We start from the raw sequence: 19,426 nt of genomic DNA, 5'->3' as shown, positions 1-19,426 counted from the left end.
CTGGCTGATTCCCAGCTGGTCTCTCCAATCACGAGAAAAGTCAGCAATGTCCTCATCCAGAGTCTCCTCTCAGGATCTGTGTCTCCTCCTTAGAAACATAAGGAGGACGTGTTGATCAAAAGTGGAAATTTTCACAGGTGGAAATTTAAATTGTATTGCGTGTCTTGCTCACTGCTGACGATATTCTGAAAAGGAGGTTCTGGAATAGCACTGAAATTTCAAACTCTATTTCCAGTTCCTTCTACATACTTTTATTTGACACCTTAATTATCTTTACCTGACTCTCTTAGAAGGTTGGTCTTCAATGTGCTCTGCCCTACTGAGAATCCCCAAGGCCAGGTCGTGCTGGCTGTACACACGGGGCTTGTCGCCCCTCAGAGGACAGCGCTTGTCCTCACCCAGCTGGGTCCACCATTGAACTGGGCTTGGAACTCCATTCCAATAATCCTGGAGAACAGGAACAGCATTGTCGGGGTGTGCTTACTAAGACCAAGTAAATAAGGAAATATTTAGAAACACGCAGCTAGAGAACCATGGCAGTGCGTGCAGTGTCTGGGGCACATGTGCACCTTGACAGCTGTGCAGCCAGCTTGCCAGCCTCAGGTTCCTATGGACAGAGAGGCAGCACCCTTGCTTTCAAGATCTGGGCTCTGGGAATCTGCTGATTACTGGCTTTGTTCGCCATCTGGTGGCAACCTTGTGACATAGCAACGGTTAGGATGATCAGCTGGTGCATAACTTTGTTTTCAGTAATACCTCCTTCCCTTAATGGCTGTCCTGAACACTGATTCCTACGGAATGGAACAATTGCAACAATTGCATTGAATTGCATTTGAACTTGGATATTGCATCATTAAGATCATCACAATGGGACTCAGGAAGCAACGACTTGGGTCCAGGCTAATTCTGTGATTTGTCTAGGTGCAGGTATCATTTATATTGCTCACATTAATTTATTTGACTGACTTACCAAGAGGCAGAATGACATCAGGACATAAGGGGAGTGTAATAATGTTTAATAGGTTTTTACTAAAGAGTCCTTTGGTAAGAGTAATTCTTAGCTTTTGATTTTTGCAGTCATCTCAGGAATTGACTATACACCCATGGAACGGTGCAAGATGGCAACAGAGTGAACTCCTGTGGAAAAAATTCCCCAAGAAAAGAGCTCCTCCAGACATCCTGCTCATGCAAGGACACCTGGAAAGTGGTTTCACGTGGATTAGTTTCAGCATCTTATGTCCCCAGTCAAGCTCTGGGTTCCAGGAGAGCAGTGGAACAGAAGAGAAGAAACCAAAATAAATGCACGTGGCCATAGCTATCTATTTTTTTACCAGGGTCAAATCACTCACTGGAAAAAGAATGTGCCTTTAAAATTGGTGATTGGAAAACTGGATATCTACATATAAAAGACTGAATTTTCTTCTCTAGTCTCCCCATTACAAAATTAAAAAGACATTAGTGTGAGATGTGAAACTTAGAAACTACCATAGGAAAACAAGAAAAAATACTTGAAGATAAGGTCATAGCTAATTATTTATGAACAGGACTCCTGTTGCATATGGGCAAGAATTGACACAGGGAATTGTATCAAATTAAAATGCTTCTATCAATAAGGAAGTGTATATATACATATATATGTATACATGTATGTATCTGTGCTATTTTTGAGGGAAGGACTCATGCCTGGATGCTGTTTCTGATCTGCATTTTTGCTCAGAGTTAGTACTCTGTCCCTTTAACCCCAGCTCCCCTTCTGTGTTTTTGGCAGATGTAGATAAGAGTCTCATATTTTTCATGCTTAGGCTGGCTTTGAACCTTGATCCTCAGATTCCAACCGGCTGATTAGCTAGGATTGCAGGCATGAGTCACCGGCCCATAGCAAGAAAAGGAATATTAAACTAAGTAATTGATTTCCCATGTTTTTATGTATAGTGATATAGTTTTGCATCTGATTTGTTTAATTAAGCTAATTCTTTCAATTATTTTCCTGTGTAAGTTCATGTGCAACTTGTGATGTTTCATATGATTTCTACCATCTTATATTTTCCTACAAAACTTGATGAAGTTTTTAAAATTATAAAACTGTTTTACCATCCCAGATTAGTAGACTAAACTTAGAATCAACTTTAGGTGCATTCTAGTGCCATCACTTGGTGGAATATTTTGTGTTTGGGGAAAGTGAGCTTCCTGGGCTGTCTGCTATCTCAAGCCATCATTCTGATCATTCTGATCCCTGGTGGAAGCTCTAGGCTCTGTTCCTTCTCTGGTTTCCTGCAGAGTTGCATCATCAGGTGATGTTCCTCTGATATTTGGAAAGCTGGAGAGAATTGCGTGTTCCTTGACCCCAGCAGGCTGACACCTGGTCAGTAGGGTGAGGCCTGGAGAATCCCCAGAGAGAGGGGTGATGAGAGCATGAGCCCCCACCTGGCATTTTCACAGGCTGGAGAATCACAGGACTATGTGGCCCAAACAGCTTAAAACAGCTGCAGAGACCTAGAAAAATCACCATTCCTAGTTCAAACTTCTCTGGTCACTTAGGAGTTATGAAGCTAATGAATAGACTCATTTCCTGTATGAAAACAGTTCCTGCTTGGAGAATCCTGCCTGGGTCTGTTTTACTGTGTGAATCATAAAGGATGCCTTGATGTGAGAAGAGACATGGACATGTCCTGGGGCATGGACACAGGAGGAGAAAAGAGACAGACATACAGAAGAGCATTCACAGAAAGCTCAACCAAAACCCTGCAGTAGTTTTCAGAGAGGCCTTCTGCATAAGAGAAGCACTCTAAGTGGGTGGGGGCACCAAGAGGAGCAGCTGGGGCAGCCCAGCCTCTCACTTCTCCTTCACTGGGAAGTTTTTGTTATGACTTGTATCACTGTGGAGGATACTTATCATTCTGCATACAGTAATAAGTGGCACCATCTTCAGGCTGCAGGCTGCTGATGGTGAGAGTGAACTCTGTCCCAGATCCACTGCCACTGAACCTCGATGGAACCCCAGATTGCAAACTAGTTGCATAATAGATCAGGAGCTTGGGAGCTTGTCCTGGTTTCTGCTGATACCAGGCTAACCAGTTGCCAATGCCCTGGCTGGCTCTGCAAGTCATGGTTACCCTATCTCCTGGAGATGCAGAGAGGGAGGCTGGAGACTGGGTCATCTGGATGTCACATCTGGCACCTGATATTGGAAACATACAAGCAAATATCCATATTAGTAGTCATGTTATAGGAGGTCTTCCCTGAAGACCCAGGAGGCACAGACCTACTGGGTGGGAGAAGTGCTGTCTCTCCTTACCGGGGAACCAGAGCAGCAGGAGCCCCAGGAGCTGAGCAGGGGTCCTCATGTCCATGCTGGGTGCTGACTGGGACTGACTGCTGCACAGGGTGAGCAGCCTATGAAGAAGAGGTCAGTGCAGTGGGCTGTGCTCTGTGCTCATGCAAATCAGCAGGGTCTGGGCAGGGCTGCGCACAGCTGCTCAAGGCTATTACTGTACCACTCGACCCACAGTGCCACTTCTGGCTTTTTCTATATATGTGGTACTGAGGAATCACACCAAGGGCTTTATGTATACCAGGCCACACTCTACCACGAGGACATATTCCCAGTCCTGTAGAAGATATTATTTAGAGTTTAAAAGTATTTTAAGTACCTATACAAAAGAAGTGTCATTTCATAAAGCAGTTTACGAATGCATAGCATGTTGATCAGTGTCATGCCTTTCAAAATTCTTATTTACTTTGATTCACCTCTTCCTTTTCTATGCTTGATTTGGGATAAATAATTTGTGAAGGGGAAATGAGGGAGGAGGAAACAAATAATTCAAGATATGTACCCATGGCCTAACGTATGAAACTGTCACCCCTCTGCACATCACTTTGACAATAAATAATTACTATTAAAATAATTTGTGGTGTTTATGATGAATTCTTGAGTACATGCTCCCCATTCCTCTCTTCATTCCCTCACCACTCCTCCCTTTGCCCCACACCCTGTCTGGAAGATTCCAATATCCTGGTGCTTCTTGTGTTGGGTTTTGACCTAGTTCTTTCTTAAAAAAAATACTACATGAACCCTCCATAGAATCTATTATATTACAGTTAATTCACTTGTTACCAATTGCAAACCACCCAATACATTTCCACATAGAATTATAAGCATGTGTTATCTATCACCAATGAAGGAATCTGTGCAGCCTTTGTTTCTCTGTGTCTGGTTTACTTTACTCAATATAACTATTCCAAATCTTTCCATTATTTTTATGAGTAGTGCCATATTATTCTCTGTGATACATAAGTAGAGTTCAAATGTTCATATATTCCACATTTTTTTGATCAGTTCATCAATTGATGATCATTTGGGCTGACTCACTATCTTGGTTATGGAGAATAATGCAGAGTTCACATGATTCAGCAAGGTTCGCAGCAAGTACAGTTCAAAAATACCACAGTCACCTGAACAGGTGAATGTGTTCACTTGATATCATTTTTCCATCAATATCTATCCAGGCCCTTAAATGGAGTTAAGGGTGGGTTTGTGCTGGCGAGGAGCTAGTAGGCTATTGCTGTGGGTCATTGAGAAAGCAGCTGCTCTCCAAAGTGATGGGTCTGTAGACCTGAGAGACAGGCAAAGGCTCTGACCATGGGGCTGCCTGAGATGCAGGGAAGGAAAGTCCTTAAAACTCACTGGAGTTGAATATGACAGAATACAAAATTCCAGGGATAGATTGAAAGAGAACAGGAGCACATTGTTTGGCTGACTCTGTAAACTTATTTTTTTTTCTCTCTCCTCTTCTTATTCATTTGATAACAGAGAACCAAGAGTCTCATCTTAGTCCATATATCTTCTGCTTAGAAGCAAAGGACCACAAGTAACATAAATATACTCATTTTGAAGGCATTATAGGAGGAGCCTGTTGCTTCCAACTCTAGGGAATAGGCTCTGGGACAGCATGGGAATTTCAAAATCTCTCCAACTCTCGTTACCTCCCTCCTATTCTATGGGACACCTCCAGTTCTTCTCACCGGATTGTGTAGCAGGAGCTGCCTTCAGTGGGTTCTGCACTACTGTGAATTCACAAGGTCAAGTCCTGCTGTCTCCACACCTGGCAGTTGCATCTCAAGCGACAACCTTCTTGTCTCACATCTGAGTCCACTCTTATCTCCAATTCTGACTGCATTCCAAAAAACAATGTGGAAACATCCTCATTTCCAAGTTGTTCTCATTCCAGATTGGGTAGAGCAGAAGATATTCAGAGACTTGCAGTGGGGAGACTGTCCCTTGTGAACAGAGTTTCCGTATGGTATGTGCCAGCCTAGCAAAGAGCTCCTACCCCTTAAGCTTCTGTTCACAATAGGACTACATCACTCCTGCTTTCCCTGAATTTCTTAAGAAGCCTCTGGGCTATGCTTTATGTGAGGTTTGCTTGCCATCTCGGGGTAGATTTGTGACATAGCAATTTATGAGATTTTCAGTTTGAGTTCTCAAAGTCTAGACTGATTTATGTCACCATATTCACCAGTTGATACTATTTAACCAGTCTCTAATCCTGACTGTTGAAAATTATTATGTAGTGATACCTTTCCTCTCATTGTATTGCACAGCAGGTTTACATTAAAACCCTTGCCAGCCTACCAGGAATTCTGCAAGGATAATGGCCAGAGGACAAGCAGATGTCTGGATTGTCCTATCCATGAGAAATGTAAAAGATACTTTTTTAAGGAAAAGAGTGGTGCCATGAGTGTCCTTATGTGCAGGCTGGTTAGCTGAGATGTCCTGACCAAGACCTCCACACTCAGCCCCTTCCTCGCATTCCTAAACCTTTCTGGCATGTCTCCTTCTGCTTCTCTCTCCCACACACAGGGCAATGAGCAAGTGAATCTCTAGTCCAGACTCCCAGGCTTCAGACTGCACCTCAGACTCCAACAGCATCTCCTTCAGTGAAAGCCTCCTCCATCATCAAATTCATTTAGAGCAGTTTTGGAAATACTGTTTGCATAGCAGGAATATTAAGATATATGTGGCATTTTTAGACTGGAACTCTTGGATTGCATTGCATCTTTCAGACCCAGTCTGGAAGGTTGGAAATCAGTTTGGTCCTGGGTCAAAATTACAATTTCTGTTAAAGGTGTAGTTTAAAAATGGTGACTTATTCTATTAAACTACTGAAAACATTAGTGACATCAAAACAGAAAGATGAAGTGATGCTATTCTTGGGTTAGGCCATATCTTTTGGCCTATAATAAATTAGCAATTAAGATCTGTACTGGTTTATTGTATTGTGACTGAGTTTTATATTTAAGGTATAGTAGATGATTTTTCCTTGGACATATTTATAGCTTTGACTCAACGTGAAATGTGATAACTGAGTTTAAGATTTGCTGTAGGGCTAGGAGTGTGGCCTAGAGCTAGAGTGCTTTCCCCATATAAATGACACCCTGGGTTCGATTCCTCAGCATCACACATATAGAAAATGGCCAGAATTTGCGCAGTGGCTCAAGTGGTAGAGTGCTAGTCTTGAGCAAAAAGAAGTCAGGGACATTACTCAGGTCCTGAGTTTAAGGCTCATGACTGGAAGAAAAAAATTGCAAAGAGGTTTGTTCAATTCATTGTTTTGTATATAAAGTTGTACATGAGGAATAACCTTATGAAAATTTCCAACTACAGCTCCTAGATGCAGGAACAACCCTATCCCCAAACTGTCAGATTCAGAGAGATAGTTAAATTTAAGGCAGAAATCAATAAGCTAGGAACTTAAAATATATAAATTAAACCAATGAAACATATAGCTGATTCATCCAAAAAATGATAAAAGTGACAGGCCACTAGTAATTTCATGTAAAAATGAAGTGAGAAGAGATTGAAATCAACAAAATTAGTGATAGCAAAGGAAACATTACAACAAATATGCAAGAAACCCAGAAGATTCTGGTGGACTATTTTCAAAATTCATATTCATATAAGATGGAAAATCGAGGAGAAATGGATACATTTCCAGAGGTATACAAATTGTCCACGCCAAATCAAGAAGATATAAATCACTTAAACAGTCCCTTAACACACAAGAAGATTGAGGAAGTAATAAAAGTATTCAAATGAGGAAATATTCACATCACCTTGGATTCACCTGAGAATTCTATAAGATGTTAAAGTTGAACTGATACTGGTACTCCTCAAAATATCCTATGAAATGATCAAATAAGGATTATCATAGAGCTGCAAGGCTGGTTTAACATTTGCAAATCAATAACCATGATACATCACATTAACAGACCCAAAGAAAAGCACTACATAATCATCTGAATAAATGCAGAAAAACTCTGCAGTATAACCATGCATCCATTCATGTTAAAAGTGCTAGGAAGAGGAGGAACTTACCTCAGGATAATAAAGGCTGTATATGACAGGCCAACAGCCAATATAAAAATTAATGTTGTAAAACTAAAACCACTTTCTCTAAAATGGGGAACAAGGCAAGGATATCCACTTACTCCATTGTTTTGCAATACAATTCTTGAATTCCTAGACAGAGCAATAAGGCAAGCAAAGGCATAAAAGGGATTCCTATACGGAAAGAAATACTCGAAGTTTCCTTATTTGCATGTGAGATGATCTTCCATCTAAAGGACTGGAAAGAGTCCATCCCCAAGCTCCTAATCCTGATCAATAACTCTGGCAAAGTAGAAAGGTAGAAAATTAACCTACAAAATCAGCATCCTCGCTGTATACTAACTGCTATGATTCTGTACTGGGTGTTGTGGGGCAGGAAGAGGGAGCAACCTGGAAACATCTCCCCTTCAGCTCACTCTGCACTGCACAGGATAGCTGGACACCCACAGGTAAAGGGTTTGCATTGCATCCAATTCCTGCTCTTGATAATGTGGGGTTGACTGGCAAGTTAAGTTGAACTGGGATTTAGAGAACAGAAATAAAGTGAATTTAAACTTCTTTCCTTCTTTCATTCTTTCCCTTCTTCCCTCCCTCTCTCCCTCCTTTCCTTCCTCCCTCCCTCCCTCCTTCCTTTCCTGCTTTCATTATTTCCTATGTTCCTTCTTAACTTTACTTCTTTCTTCATCTTCTCCAACTTCTCCTCTTTTCCTCTTCATGCTCCCTTATTTCTTCCTCATTTCAAATAGTGTACCTTGATCAAATATTTCCAAAAGTAGGCTATTTAAAAACAGATCTCAGACACAATCAAGAACAAAATCTTTACGATTATCTCAATAGTAGGTGGCGAATTGTTTGTAAAAGAACCAAGAGCTACACATGATAAAACTTCCCATGAGGGCTGGGGATATAGCCTAGTGGCAAGAGTGCCTGCCTCGGATACACGAGGCCCTAGGTTCGATTCCCCAGCACCACATATACAGAAAACGGCCAGAAGCAGCGCTGTGGCTCAAGTGGCAGAGTGCTAGCCTTGAGCGGGAAGAAGCCAGGGACAGTGCTCAGGCCCTGGGTCCAAGGCCCAGGACTGGCCAAAAAAAAAACCAAAAAAACAAAAAAACAAAAAAAAACTTCCCATGAGGCAAACATAGTTATTGGGCTCAAAAATGATTGTGAGAAAGAGTCTGTCATGAGAGGCTGAACTTCAACAAAAATTTATTTTATTGAAAAAGCAAACCACTGCATTGTGGAAAGTTCCAGTCAAAGCTCAAAACTCATTGATTGCTTACAATCTGTGGTCTTAATAGTGGGTCTGACAGAATTCTAGCATGTCTAGTGGAGGTGGTTTCAAAGTAACAAACAGTGGGTCCATGAGAGGAAATAAGGTCACAGTTGGACACAGGGAGGGAGCTGAGCTGGGTATCAGCTCAAGGTCCAAGCTGGGAGTAAGTTTGGGTGTGGAGCCCATAGCATGAAATTGTCCTGTGGGGAAAGAGGACAAGCAAGAGTGTGAATGAATGAAGGCACTTGTTTGGGTCCTCTAGATAGGGCTATTTTGGTCTTTGAGATCTAAAAAATGTCCAGAAAACATGATACTAGGTGACAAATCAGTACACTCAGTGATACAGCCCTCTCAGGTTATATAAAAGACTGGAATGTCCAATATGCCATCCACCATCCAAAATCATATTGAGCTTCTCCAAGTGTAGTAATTCATGAAAGAAAAGGAAGACATGATGCCTATAAATGAAATAGAAGCATATTTTATTTGCTGAAAACTGTATATGGCAAACATTGAATTCGAAAAATTGTTCTGGATTAAAGACACAAGAGATCTTATTTGGGTTTTTAATCTGAAATGTAATTTAAAAATTTTAATTTTCTTCTGTTCTACCTAAGAATTCAATGCCAGGCAATTAAAACTGATAAAGTTGTTTTTAGAATTGAAACCATTATACTACATTGTATATGGAAATTCATCAGATTGAGTGGTCAAAAAAAATCTCATTATGTCTACTAAATTTATTTTTTGTCTATTTAAAAATAAAACTGCAGACACTAAACTAGAATATATAATGAAAGCAGTAAACAGGTTGACCAATAACATGGCTCTGAATAGGTGCACTCCAGCACAATGACTTAGTTTGCAATAAAGCCACAAATTGGAGTACACAGTGCTGTTGACATAGTTTGACTCTGTTGATAGCTACTCAAGACAAGGAATTACATTCTAAGTTGCCACGTATCCCCTCTCAATCACCATCTCATCAAATGCAGTGATTTCCACAACCATTTTCTCTCTATGCTTTTTAGCAGTGTTTCAGCAGGAGGAATCCTTCTATAGAATAAAAGGCAGAAGAAAGTGATTTATGGGCATTTGTCTCTGCAGGCAAACACTGGGCTAGAGGACTGGAGCATCACCTGTAGGAGCTACTACCACCTGAAGACCTGAAGACTCCATGCCTTGAGCACTCTAGTTAGGGTGGAGAACCTGTGTGCAGCAGCCTTTATTGTGACTGGTAATTGACATCTGGTGTCTGAAGGAAAGTAAGATAACCTTGTATTTCAATTTTCAGCTTCTCTGAGAACTGTAACTCAGGCTTGGAAAGGCTGGGTCTTAGACAACGTTTTCTGTGTCAAAAAGGCCTGCATTAAAAAATTCAATGAATGGTTACCTCATTACTGGGTTTTTCTACAAGCAAAGTCCAACTATTCCATACTCTTTCCATGCTCTTTCCATGCTTCAAAGAGCACTTACCACATCTGTTCTGCTATGAATGAACAGGTGAGTGAGAGGGGACAAAGGACGATCCCACATCTCTTACACCCAAACCTCCCAGTGACCTTCAGGTCCTGGCTGCATTTGAGAAGCTGTGTCAGCAAGTGCACTCACAACAGAAGCAGCTGGGGCAGCCCAGCCTCTTACTTCTTCTTCCCTGGGAGGTTTTTGTTATGGCCTGTATCACTGTGTGAGGTCTACTGCTATACTGTTGACAGTAATAAGTGGCAACATCTTCAGGCTGCAGGCTGCTGATGGTGAGAGTGAACTCTGTCCCAAATCCACTGCCACTGAACCTCGATGGGACTCCAGATACCAAACTGATTGCATCGTAGATCAAGAGTTTAGGCGCTTGTCCTGATTTCTGCTGATACCAGGCTAACCAGGTGGTAATGGCTTGACTGGCTGTGCAAGTCATGGTTACCCTCTCTCCTGGAGATGCAGAGAGGGAGGCTGGAGACTGGGTCATCTGGATGTCACATCTCAGACCTGGCAAAGGAAACATAACACATACCCACACAGTTAAGCATATGGAAAGAGGATCTCAGAAATAGAATGCATCAGTGATCAAGCACATTGAGCTGGGTATAACTTCAGTGCTCTCTCTTCTTACCTGGGAGCCAGAGCAGCAGGAGCCCCAGGAGCTGAGCAGGGGTCCTCATGTCCATGTTGGGTGCTGACTATCACTGATGGCTGCACAGGGTGAGCAGCCTATGAAGAATAGTTCAGGGCAGTGGGCGGGGCTCTGAGCTCATGCAAATCAGCAGTGTCTGGCTGGGCTGGGCACAGCTGCAGGACTGGCTCATATCAGGAACTCAAAATCAGAGCAGCTTCCCCCCAGGAGTCCCACCCAGGTCAAACAAGAGAGACATGCACATGCCTGCAAAAAAAAACGCATGTCTCCAAGGAGACCATTTGATTGTAGCAGATGTGTTTAGGATTTTTTTCCTTTTTAGGTAATTATACAAAGAAGAGCCATTTCTTTTTTTTTATTTTTTTCAATTTTTTTTTTTTTATCAAACTGATGTACAGAGAGGTTACAGTTTCATACATTAGGCATTGGATACATTACTTGTACTGTTTGTTAACTGGTCCCTCATGCCCCCCTCCCCCCACCCTCTTTCCCTTTCCCCCCATCCTCTTTCCCTTTCCCCCCATGAGGTGTTCCATTCACTTAGACCAAACAGTTTTGCATGTATTGTTTTTGTAGTTGTTTTTCTTTTTTTTTTTACCCTGAGTCTCTCAATTTTGGTATTCCCTTTCAATTTCCTAGTTCTAATACCAGTATACATGGTTTGCAATATACTCAGATAATGTTACAGAAGAGCCATTTCATAAAGCAGTTTATGAATATCATACATCTTGATCCACATTCGTAGCCCCTTTGACTCACCTCTTCCTTTTCCTTTCTTAATGTTGTACTATGCACAATGAATTATTGACTACATTCTCCCCATTTCCCTGTCACTACTTCACCATGCTCCATGTCCCTTTGCTCCAGTCCCTGTCTTGCAAATTCCCATATCCTGGTGCTTATTCTGTTGAGCTGTAAACTTCCCATTCTTAAAACAAAAACAAAAAAGTAACAAAAAAAGAAAACATGAAATGTGTGCTCTCCATTAAAAATTTACCACTTACATCTTATCTAATTGTTTCCATATAAATTGATGGCACATTCTATCTATTGCAAACATAGGAAATGTGCCACCTTTGTTTCTCTTGGTCTCCCTTATTTTAATAAATGTTTTACAAGTTTTCCATTTCCTTATGAGTAGTACAATATCATTTTTTGTAATAAACAAGTAAAGTTCAAATTTGTATGTGTACCACATTTTCTTGATCTATTCATCAATTGAGGAACATCTGGGCTGATTCCACATCTTGGTTATGGTGAATAATGTTGTAATTAGGGTTGCTTCACTGTATCCTTGTGTTCTTTTGGAAACTGTCCAGAAGCAGATTTTCTGAGTCATAGATAGTTGTATGATTAGGGTTTTTTTTTTTGTTTTCTTTTCTTTTCTTTTTCCTTTTGCTAGTCTAAGGGCCTGAGCACTGTCCCTGGCTTCCTTTTGCTCAAGGCTAGCACTCTGCCACTTGAGCCACAGCACTACTTCTGGTGGATTTCTGTATATGTGGTGCTGAGTAATTGAACCTAGGGCTTCATGTATATGAGGCAAGCACTCTTGCCATTAGGCCATATTCCCAACCCTATGAATAGGATTTTGAGGAACCTCTTTAATGGGATGTTGAGTCTTGTCGAAAGTATTTTCTGCATCTATGAGATTGTGTGATTCTTGTCTTTTCTCTTGTTGATGTATTATGTTGCATTGATTGATTGACATTGATTGAACCAGATTTGTATCACTGGGTTAAATCCTATTTGATTACGGTATGATTTCTTTCATTAGATGTTGGATTTAATAGGCCAGTATTTTGTTAACAAGTTTTGCATCTATGTTCCTCAAGGAAATAGATCTAGGTTCCTCTGTTCTTGATGAGACCTTATCTGGTTTTCAGATAACTGTAATCATTAAAGGTAAACCTAAGGGGTAAACAGAAAGAACGGAAATCCAACTCAATTTAAAGTAGAACTATGTCTCATATTTTGGCATTTGAAAAGTGTGTAATGACTTATAACTACAATCCCTATAAAAGATTGATATAAAGATGAAGACAGTTTGAGACCATTTAGGCCGTAAGTTAGCTGTACATGATTGTGAATATCTGTCACCTGAGTTATGTGGCAAATGTATATAGGAGAATTAAAGATAGGCCAACATAGGAGAAAAGAGTGATATCCTCCTGAAAGTATAGCTTTAAATGCAGAAATCTGAATTTAAACCCCACTAACACTAAAGGTCTTTGGTGCTGTGTGTTTGATTAATTAGTGGTGTGGATCTGTATGGATTAACTGATTAGTGATTTCTATTTGTATTTTGATATTCTTTTTTGTTTATTTAAATAGAGAGAAGGGTCTCATGGACTTTCCAAACTCTACTGTCCTTAAACTGTGATCACCAGATGTCAGACGCCTGGGAAGCGAGACTCATAGCTACCAACCTGTGGTGCTCAAAAATTGTTCACAAATAACATGGTTTAATTCCTCATGGAGGGGTGGAAGATAAATGTTTCATTATGTAAGAATGCTTCACTTTTTTAATAATTCATTTTACATGGGCACCTCCTCTGATTCAATGTCAGCTTTCATCAAATGACTGCATTCATGAATGAATTCAATCATCCTGGTTGCAGTAATGAGGAAGAATCAGGAAGAATTCACCAGTCAGCTCTCCCTTTTTGATGCCTGGCTATTCTGCAGGCACTTGGAGCTGCTTCCTTTGCTGCTGCTCTCCCCATTCAAAATGTAGCAGCTAATGATGGCCCAGGACACAGCCAAGGCCCTACTTGTACAAGGACTCAGAGCCACCCTCATTTCCTCAGCCTTCCCAGTGTTCATTGCACATAGGTTGAGAGGATCTGCTTGGCTGCTCCCTAGAGAGACAGCACACGAGGGCAGCTGGGCCACCCTAGCAGGGAGGTTTTTGTTTGGGGCTGTATCATAGTGGGAGGCTCATGTGTACCTTGATAACAGTAATACACTCCAACATCCTCAGCCTCCACCCTGCTGATGGTCAGTGTGAAATCTGTGCCTGACCCACTGCCATGGAACCTGTCTGGCACCCCTGAGTCTCACTGGGAAACCCAGTAGATCAGGAGCTTTGGAGCCTTGCCTGGCTTCTGAAGGTACCAGCTCAAATATGTCTTTCCATTACTATATACAATGTTCTGACTAGACCTGCAGGAGATGGAGGCCGGCTCTCCTGCACTGACAGAGAAAAGGATCGGAGTCTGGGTCATCACAACGTCCCCACTGGATTCTGAAATATCAATGAGAAATAAGGACAACATCATTTCAGTCGTTCTGATGCCTTTCATATGAGCCAAACAACAGGAAGCATTTGATGATTTCCCCTTGGTCATTTGAAAAATGACTGTGGGATGGCCTTGGGAAATATTTTAAGAGAAGTTTATCATTAAAGGTATGTTTCAAACAAAGGGGACACTATGAATATCCTATATAATCCCCAGAGTGTTTCAAAATCTTTCCAGTGCTTTCTCCTGCCTTTCCTCATCCTCACAGATGCAAACCTCACATGTCCACCCAGGAGGACAGGAACCGCACATCGCACACATGGGAAGCAGTGGGTCCTGGGGCTCACCCTCCCTCCCATGTCCTTCCTCCTCTCCCTCTGCCCTTACCAGGGATCCACAGCATTAGTAGCCCCAGGAGCTGAACAGGGAACCTCATTTTGAGTTGAAATGAGGAGAGCTGATCAGTCAATACAGAGTGAGATCTGGGTATTTATCCCAGTCTTGTAAAGGAAGGACCTCCCTAGGGAGCAATATGCAAATTCCCTGGTGTGTGCAATGATCTGGCAAGACCAAGAGCTTAACAGAAACCCTGATCTTTGAAATCAACTGTCATAAAAAATCTCCATATTTGTATGAAAAGCCATACAGTCCATGCCATGTGCAAGAGTGCTAAGAAAGCCCAGCTGTGTAAGTGCAGGTGTAGAAGCTGGGTATGTGCACAATGCACAGCATGAGGACCAGCCCAGCATGGAGACAACTTCCAGGGACACTTGTACCCAGTTTGATTTGTCCATGGGAAAAGTCACTCTTCTTGGCTACATCCTCCCATTCTGGAATTCCATGTAGTCTTGAGAAGGACACTGCCCCCATCTCCAGCGGTACAGATGCTCAAGGGCACCATGGATCTTAGCTGGTTGGAGGGGGCTCAGATATGTTTAAGTGTTTAAGATGGCTAGGACAAGGGTTAGAATTGCTCTTGTCTTCATAAAGAACACTGAAATCTGAAGAAGTTATGAGGAAGTAAGTAATCATCTCTTGGAGGAAAGAACTAACATCTATCTTCAGGTAGACGAAGACAAATAGTTTTATATTCCTGAGTGCAAATAGGAAATTCCTTGTAATAACTGTACTATGAAAGGGAAAAGATACTGTTTTCATGTGATTGCCAACATACTTTGTTGTTGATTAATACAGGCTGTACTGTTTTGAACTTAAACCTAGACAGCATCCTTGTCTTAGTTAATTCTGTTAAAGACTCAGAAAGAAAGATTCCTCAGATTCTGACGGAACCAACAACATTAGTGATGTAGGTGAATGATCTCTGTTACAGAAACAGCTTTAAGCTAGAGTTGAAACAAGATAAATGTCTGGGGATACATGACTTGATTGCCCTTAGTGGTTTTCTGCTGTAATGATGGGAAGAACTAAACCCAGTGAAAAATAGGGAAGGTACAAGATCAAATGCTGAATCCTCCTAATTACTGGGAATGCTGGAAGTTAAAGACATTTTGTGTGTGTGTGTGTGTGTGTGTGTGTGTGTGTGTGTGTGTGTGTGTGTTCTGGGGTTTTCCCTTAAGGCCTTGGGACTGTCTCTGATTTGATTTGTTCAAGGCTCATGCTCTTGACCCACACATTTGTTTTTGAGTTTTTTTTTGTATTTAATTCTACATAAGGGTCTCACAAACCCTCCTGCTGTAGCTGTCTTTGAACTGTGCTCTGATTGCTATGTCCTAACTTCTTTTTTTAAATTTTTATATATATATATATTTTTTTTTTTTCTTATCAAACTGAATTACAGAGAGGTTACAGTTTCATACATTAGGCATTGGATACATTTCTTGTACTGTTTGTTACCTCTTCCCTCATTTCCCCCTCCCCTTCCCTCTTTCCTTTCTCCCTTCCCCCCATGAGTTGTTCAGTTGTTCAGTTCATTTTCACCAAACAGTTTGTAAGTATTGCTTTTGTACTTGTTTGTCTTTTTTTACCCTGTGTCTCTCGATTTTGATATTCCCTTCCAATTTCCTGGTTCTAATACCAGTATACACGGTTTCCAATATACTCAGACAAGATACAGAGATAGTGTATGTACAAACACAGGAAGGTGATACAGGAATATCATCAATAATAGAGGCTACAGTTACATATGACATATTAAAGTAGTTACAACTGTGATATAACAATCTTTTCCATAACATGGAGTTCATTTCACTTAGCATTATCTTATGTGTTCATAAGGGTATAGCTATTGGGCTCCTGTGATCCTCTGCTGTAACTTGCCTAAACCTGTGCTAATTATTCCCTATAGGGAAGACCAGAGAGTCCATGTTTCTTTGGGTCTGACTCACTTCACTTAGTATAACTTTTTCCAAGTCCTTCCATTTCCTTACAAATAGGGCAATGTCATTCTTTCTGATAGAGGCATAAAATTCCATTGTGTATATGTACTACATTTTTCCTGATTCACTCATCTACTGAGGGTCATCTGGGTTGGTTCCAAATTCTAGCTATGACAAATTGTGCTGCGATGAACATTGTTGTGCTGGTGGCTTTAGTGTGATTATGTTTGTGGTCTTTTGGATAGATACCCAAAATTGGGGCTGCTAGGTCATAGGGGAGTTCTATGTTTAGCCTTCTGAGGAATCTCCATACCGCTTGCCATAGTGGCTGAACCAGCTTACATTCCCACCAACAATGAAGGAGGGTTCCCTTTTGGCCACATCCCCTCCAACAGTTGTTATTGTTAGATTTCTTGATATCAGACATTCGTACTGGGGTGAGATGGAATGTCAATGTTGTTTTGATTGCATTTCTTTTATGGCCAGTGATGTAGAGCACTTTTTCATATGCCTCTTGACCATTCTCATTTCCTCATCAGAGAAGTCTCTTTTTAAGTCTCTAGCCCACTTGATGAGGGGGCTATTGGTTCTGTGTGGTTTAGTTTTGGATGAAGGTAATTTTTTCAGTTCTGCATATATTTTAGATATGAGGCCTTTGTCTGTTGAATGGCCAGTAAAGATCTTCTCCCAATCTGTGGGCTTTCTGTTTATCTTGTGAGCTATGTCCTTTGCCCTGCAGAAGCTCTGTGATTTGATCTAGTCCCATTTGTCCAACCTTTCTTTGATTTGTAGCCTTTCTGGGTCTTAGTTGAGGAAGTTCCGTCCAGTGCCAAGGAGCCTAAGTGTTTCTCCTACTCCTACTTTTAGTGTTTTCAGGGTGTCTGTTTTGATTTTGAGATCTTTGATCCATTTGGAATTGATTTTGGTGCAGGGTGATATATAAGGATCTAGTTTTAGTTTGTTGCATGTGTTGAACCAATTTTGCCAGCACCATTTGTTAAAGAGGCTATCTTTCTTCCAGACTATAGTTTCAACTCCTTTATCAAAGATTAAGTAGGTGTAGTTCTGTGGTTCATTCTGGGTCTTCAATTCTGTTCCATTGGTCTTCAGGCCTGTACCGGTGACAATACCAAGCTGTTTTTATTACTATAGCTTTATAATACAGCTTAAAGTTGGGTATTGTAAATCCTCCAGCACTGTTCTTTCTGCTTAGGATTGTTTTTGCTATCCTAGGTCTTTAATTGTTTCATATGAATTTCAGGATTGCTTCCACTATTTCATTAAAAAATGGTGTTGGGTTATTAATGGGTATTGCATTGAATTTGTAGATCACCTTTGGCAATATTGCCATTTTGATTATATTAATCCTTCCTATCCAGGAGCATGGGAGATTTTTCCATTTCCTTAGTTCTGCCTTAATTTAATTTTTCATGTTTTTAAAGTTCTCATCATAGAGATCTTTCACTTCTTTGGTTCAAGTTATTCCTAGGTATTTTATATTTTTTGGTGCTATTGCAAAAGGAGTTTCTTTCCTGATTTCAGCCTCCGCCTTTGGGTCGTTAGCATAGAGAAAGGCCGTTGATTTTTGAGGGTTTATTTTATATCCTGCAACTTTGCCAAAGTTTTGGATCAGCTCTAGTAGCTTGGAGGTAGAGTCTATGGAATTCTTTAGGTAAAGGATCATGTCATCTGTAAAGAGAGAAAGTTTAATTTCATCTTTTCCTATTTGGATCCCCTTTATATTTTCTTCTTGCCTAATTGCTGTGGCTAGGAATTCTAGTACTATGTTGAAGAGCAGGGGAGAGAGTGGACATCCCTGCCTTGTTCCTGATTTTAAAGGGAATGGCTTTAGTTTTTCACCAATTAGAGTTATGCTTGCTGTTGGTTTGTCATAAACTGCCTTGATTATATTCAGGAATGTTCCCTGGAATCCCAGTTTTTCCAGGGCTTTTAGCATAAATGGGTGCTGGATTTTATCAAACGCTTTCTCCGCATAGAGTGATATAACCATATGGTTCTTTATCTTGCTCTGGTTGATGTGGTGGATTACATTAATTGACTGCGTATATTAAACCAACTTTGCATCCCTGGGATGAATCTACTTTGATCGTGATGTATGATTTTTTTGATGACCTGTTGAAGTCGATTGGCCAGAATTTTGTTGAGAATTTTTGAGTCTATATTCATCAGGGAAATCGGTCTATAGTCCTCTTTCCGTGATGTATCTCTGCCTGGTTTTGGGATGAGCGTTATACTGGCTTCATAGAAGTAGTGAACTTTCTCTTTCAATTTGATTGAAGAGTTTGATAAATATTGGTGTGAGCTCTGTTTTGAAGGCCTTGTAGAATTCTGCTGTGAATCCATCTGGACCTGGGCTTTTCTTGGCTAGGAGATCACTTATTGCCTTTTCTATTTCAATATTGGATATGGGTGTGTTTAGGTTTAAATCTTCATGGTTGAGTTTGGGGATATGAATTTTTTCTAGGAAATCATCCATTTCTTCCAAGTTCTCAATTTTGTTGGCATAAAGGTTTGCAAAATAGTCCCTTATTATGGTCTGAATTTTGGTTGTTTCTGTGGTGATGTTACCTGTTTCATCTCTTATCTTGTTTATTTGAGTGTGCTGCCTTCAGTTTTTGGTCAGGTTTGCTAGGGTTCTGTCTATATTGTTGATTTTGTTCAAAGAACCAACTCTTTGTTTTGTTGATTCTTTCTATGTTTTCTTTTTCTCCAATTGATTTAATTCTGGTTTGATTTTAATTCTTTGCTTCAGTGTATTGACTTGGGGTTTGGCTTGTTCTCTTTCAAGGAAATTAGGGTGCTTCCTTAAATTATTGAGTTGCTGTTTCTCCAGTTTGTTGGTGTATGCACTCAGGGATATAACTTTTCCTCTGAGTACTGACTTTGCTGTGTCCCAAAGGAGCTGGTGTTTGTGTCCTCCTCTTGGTTGAATTCCGTAAACATTTGAATTTCCATTTTAATTTCTTCAATGACCCACTGATGGTTCAGCAGTGTGTTGTTTAGTCTCCATGAACTGTAGGATTTTCTGTGGTGGCT

General features: G+C 40.7%; 1 gene segment (V, D, J or C); it reads right to left on the bottom strand.

The window, feature by feature from the left end:
- Positions 1–2,860: 2,860 nt before the first annotated feature.
- LOC125356186 lies at positions 2,861–10,847 on the bottom strand. The segment is given in 2 exon segments: positions 2,861–3,178; positions 10,774–10,847. Coding segments are annotated over 2 exon segments (360 nt in total).
- Between the last annotated feature and the right edge of the window lie 8,579 nt (positions 10,848–19,426).

Source organism: Perognathus longimembris, chromosome 8, assembly GCF_023159225.1.
Source record: "Perognathus longimembris pacificus isolate PPM17 chromosome 8, ASM2315922v1, whole genome shotgun sequence".
Lineage (NCBI taxonomy): Eukaryota > Metazoa > Chordata > Mammalia > Rodentia > Heteromyidae > Perognathus > Perognathus longimembris.
This window is presented reverse-complemented; position numbering and strand designations above follow the sequence as displayed.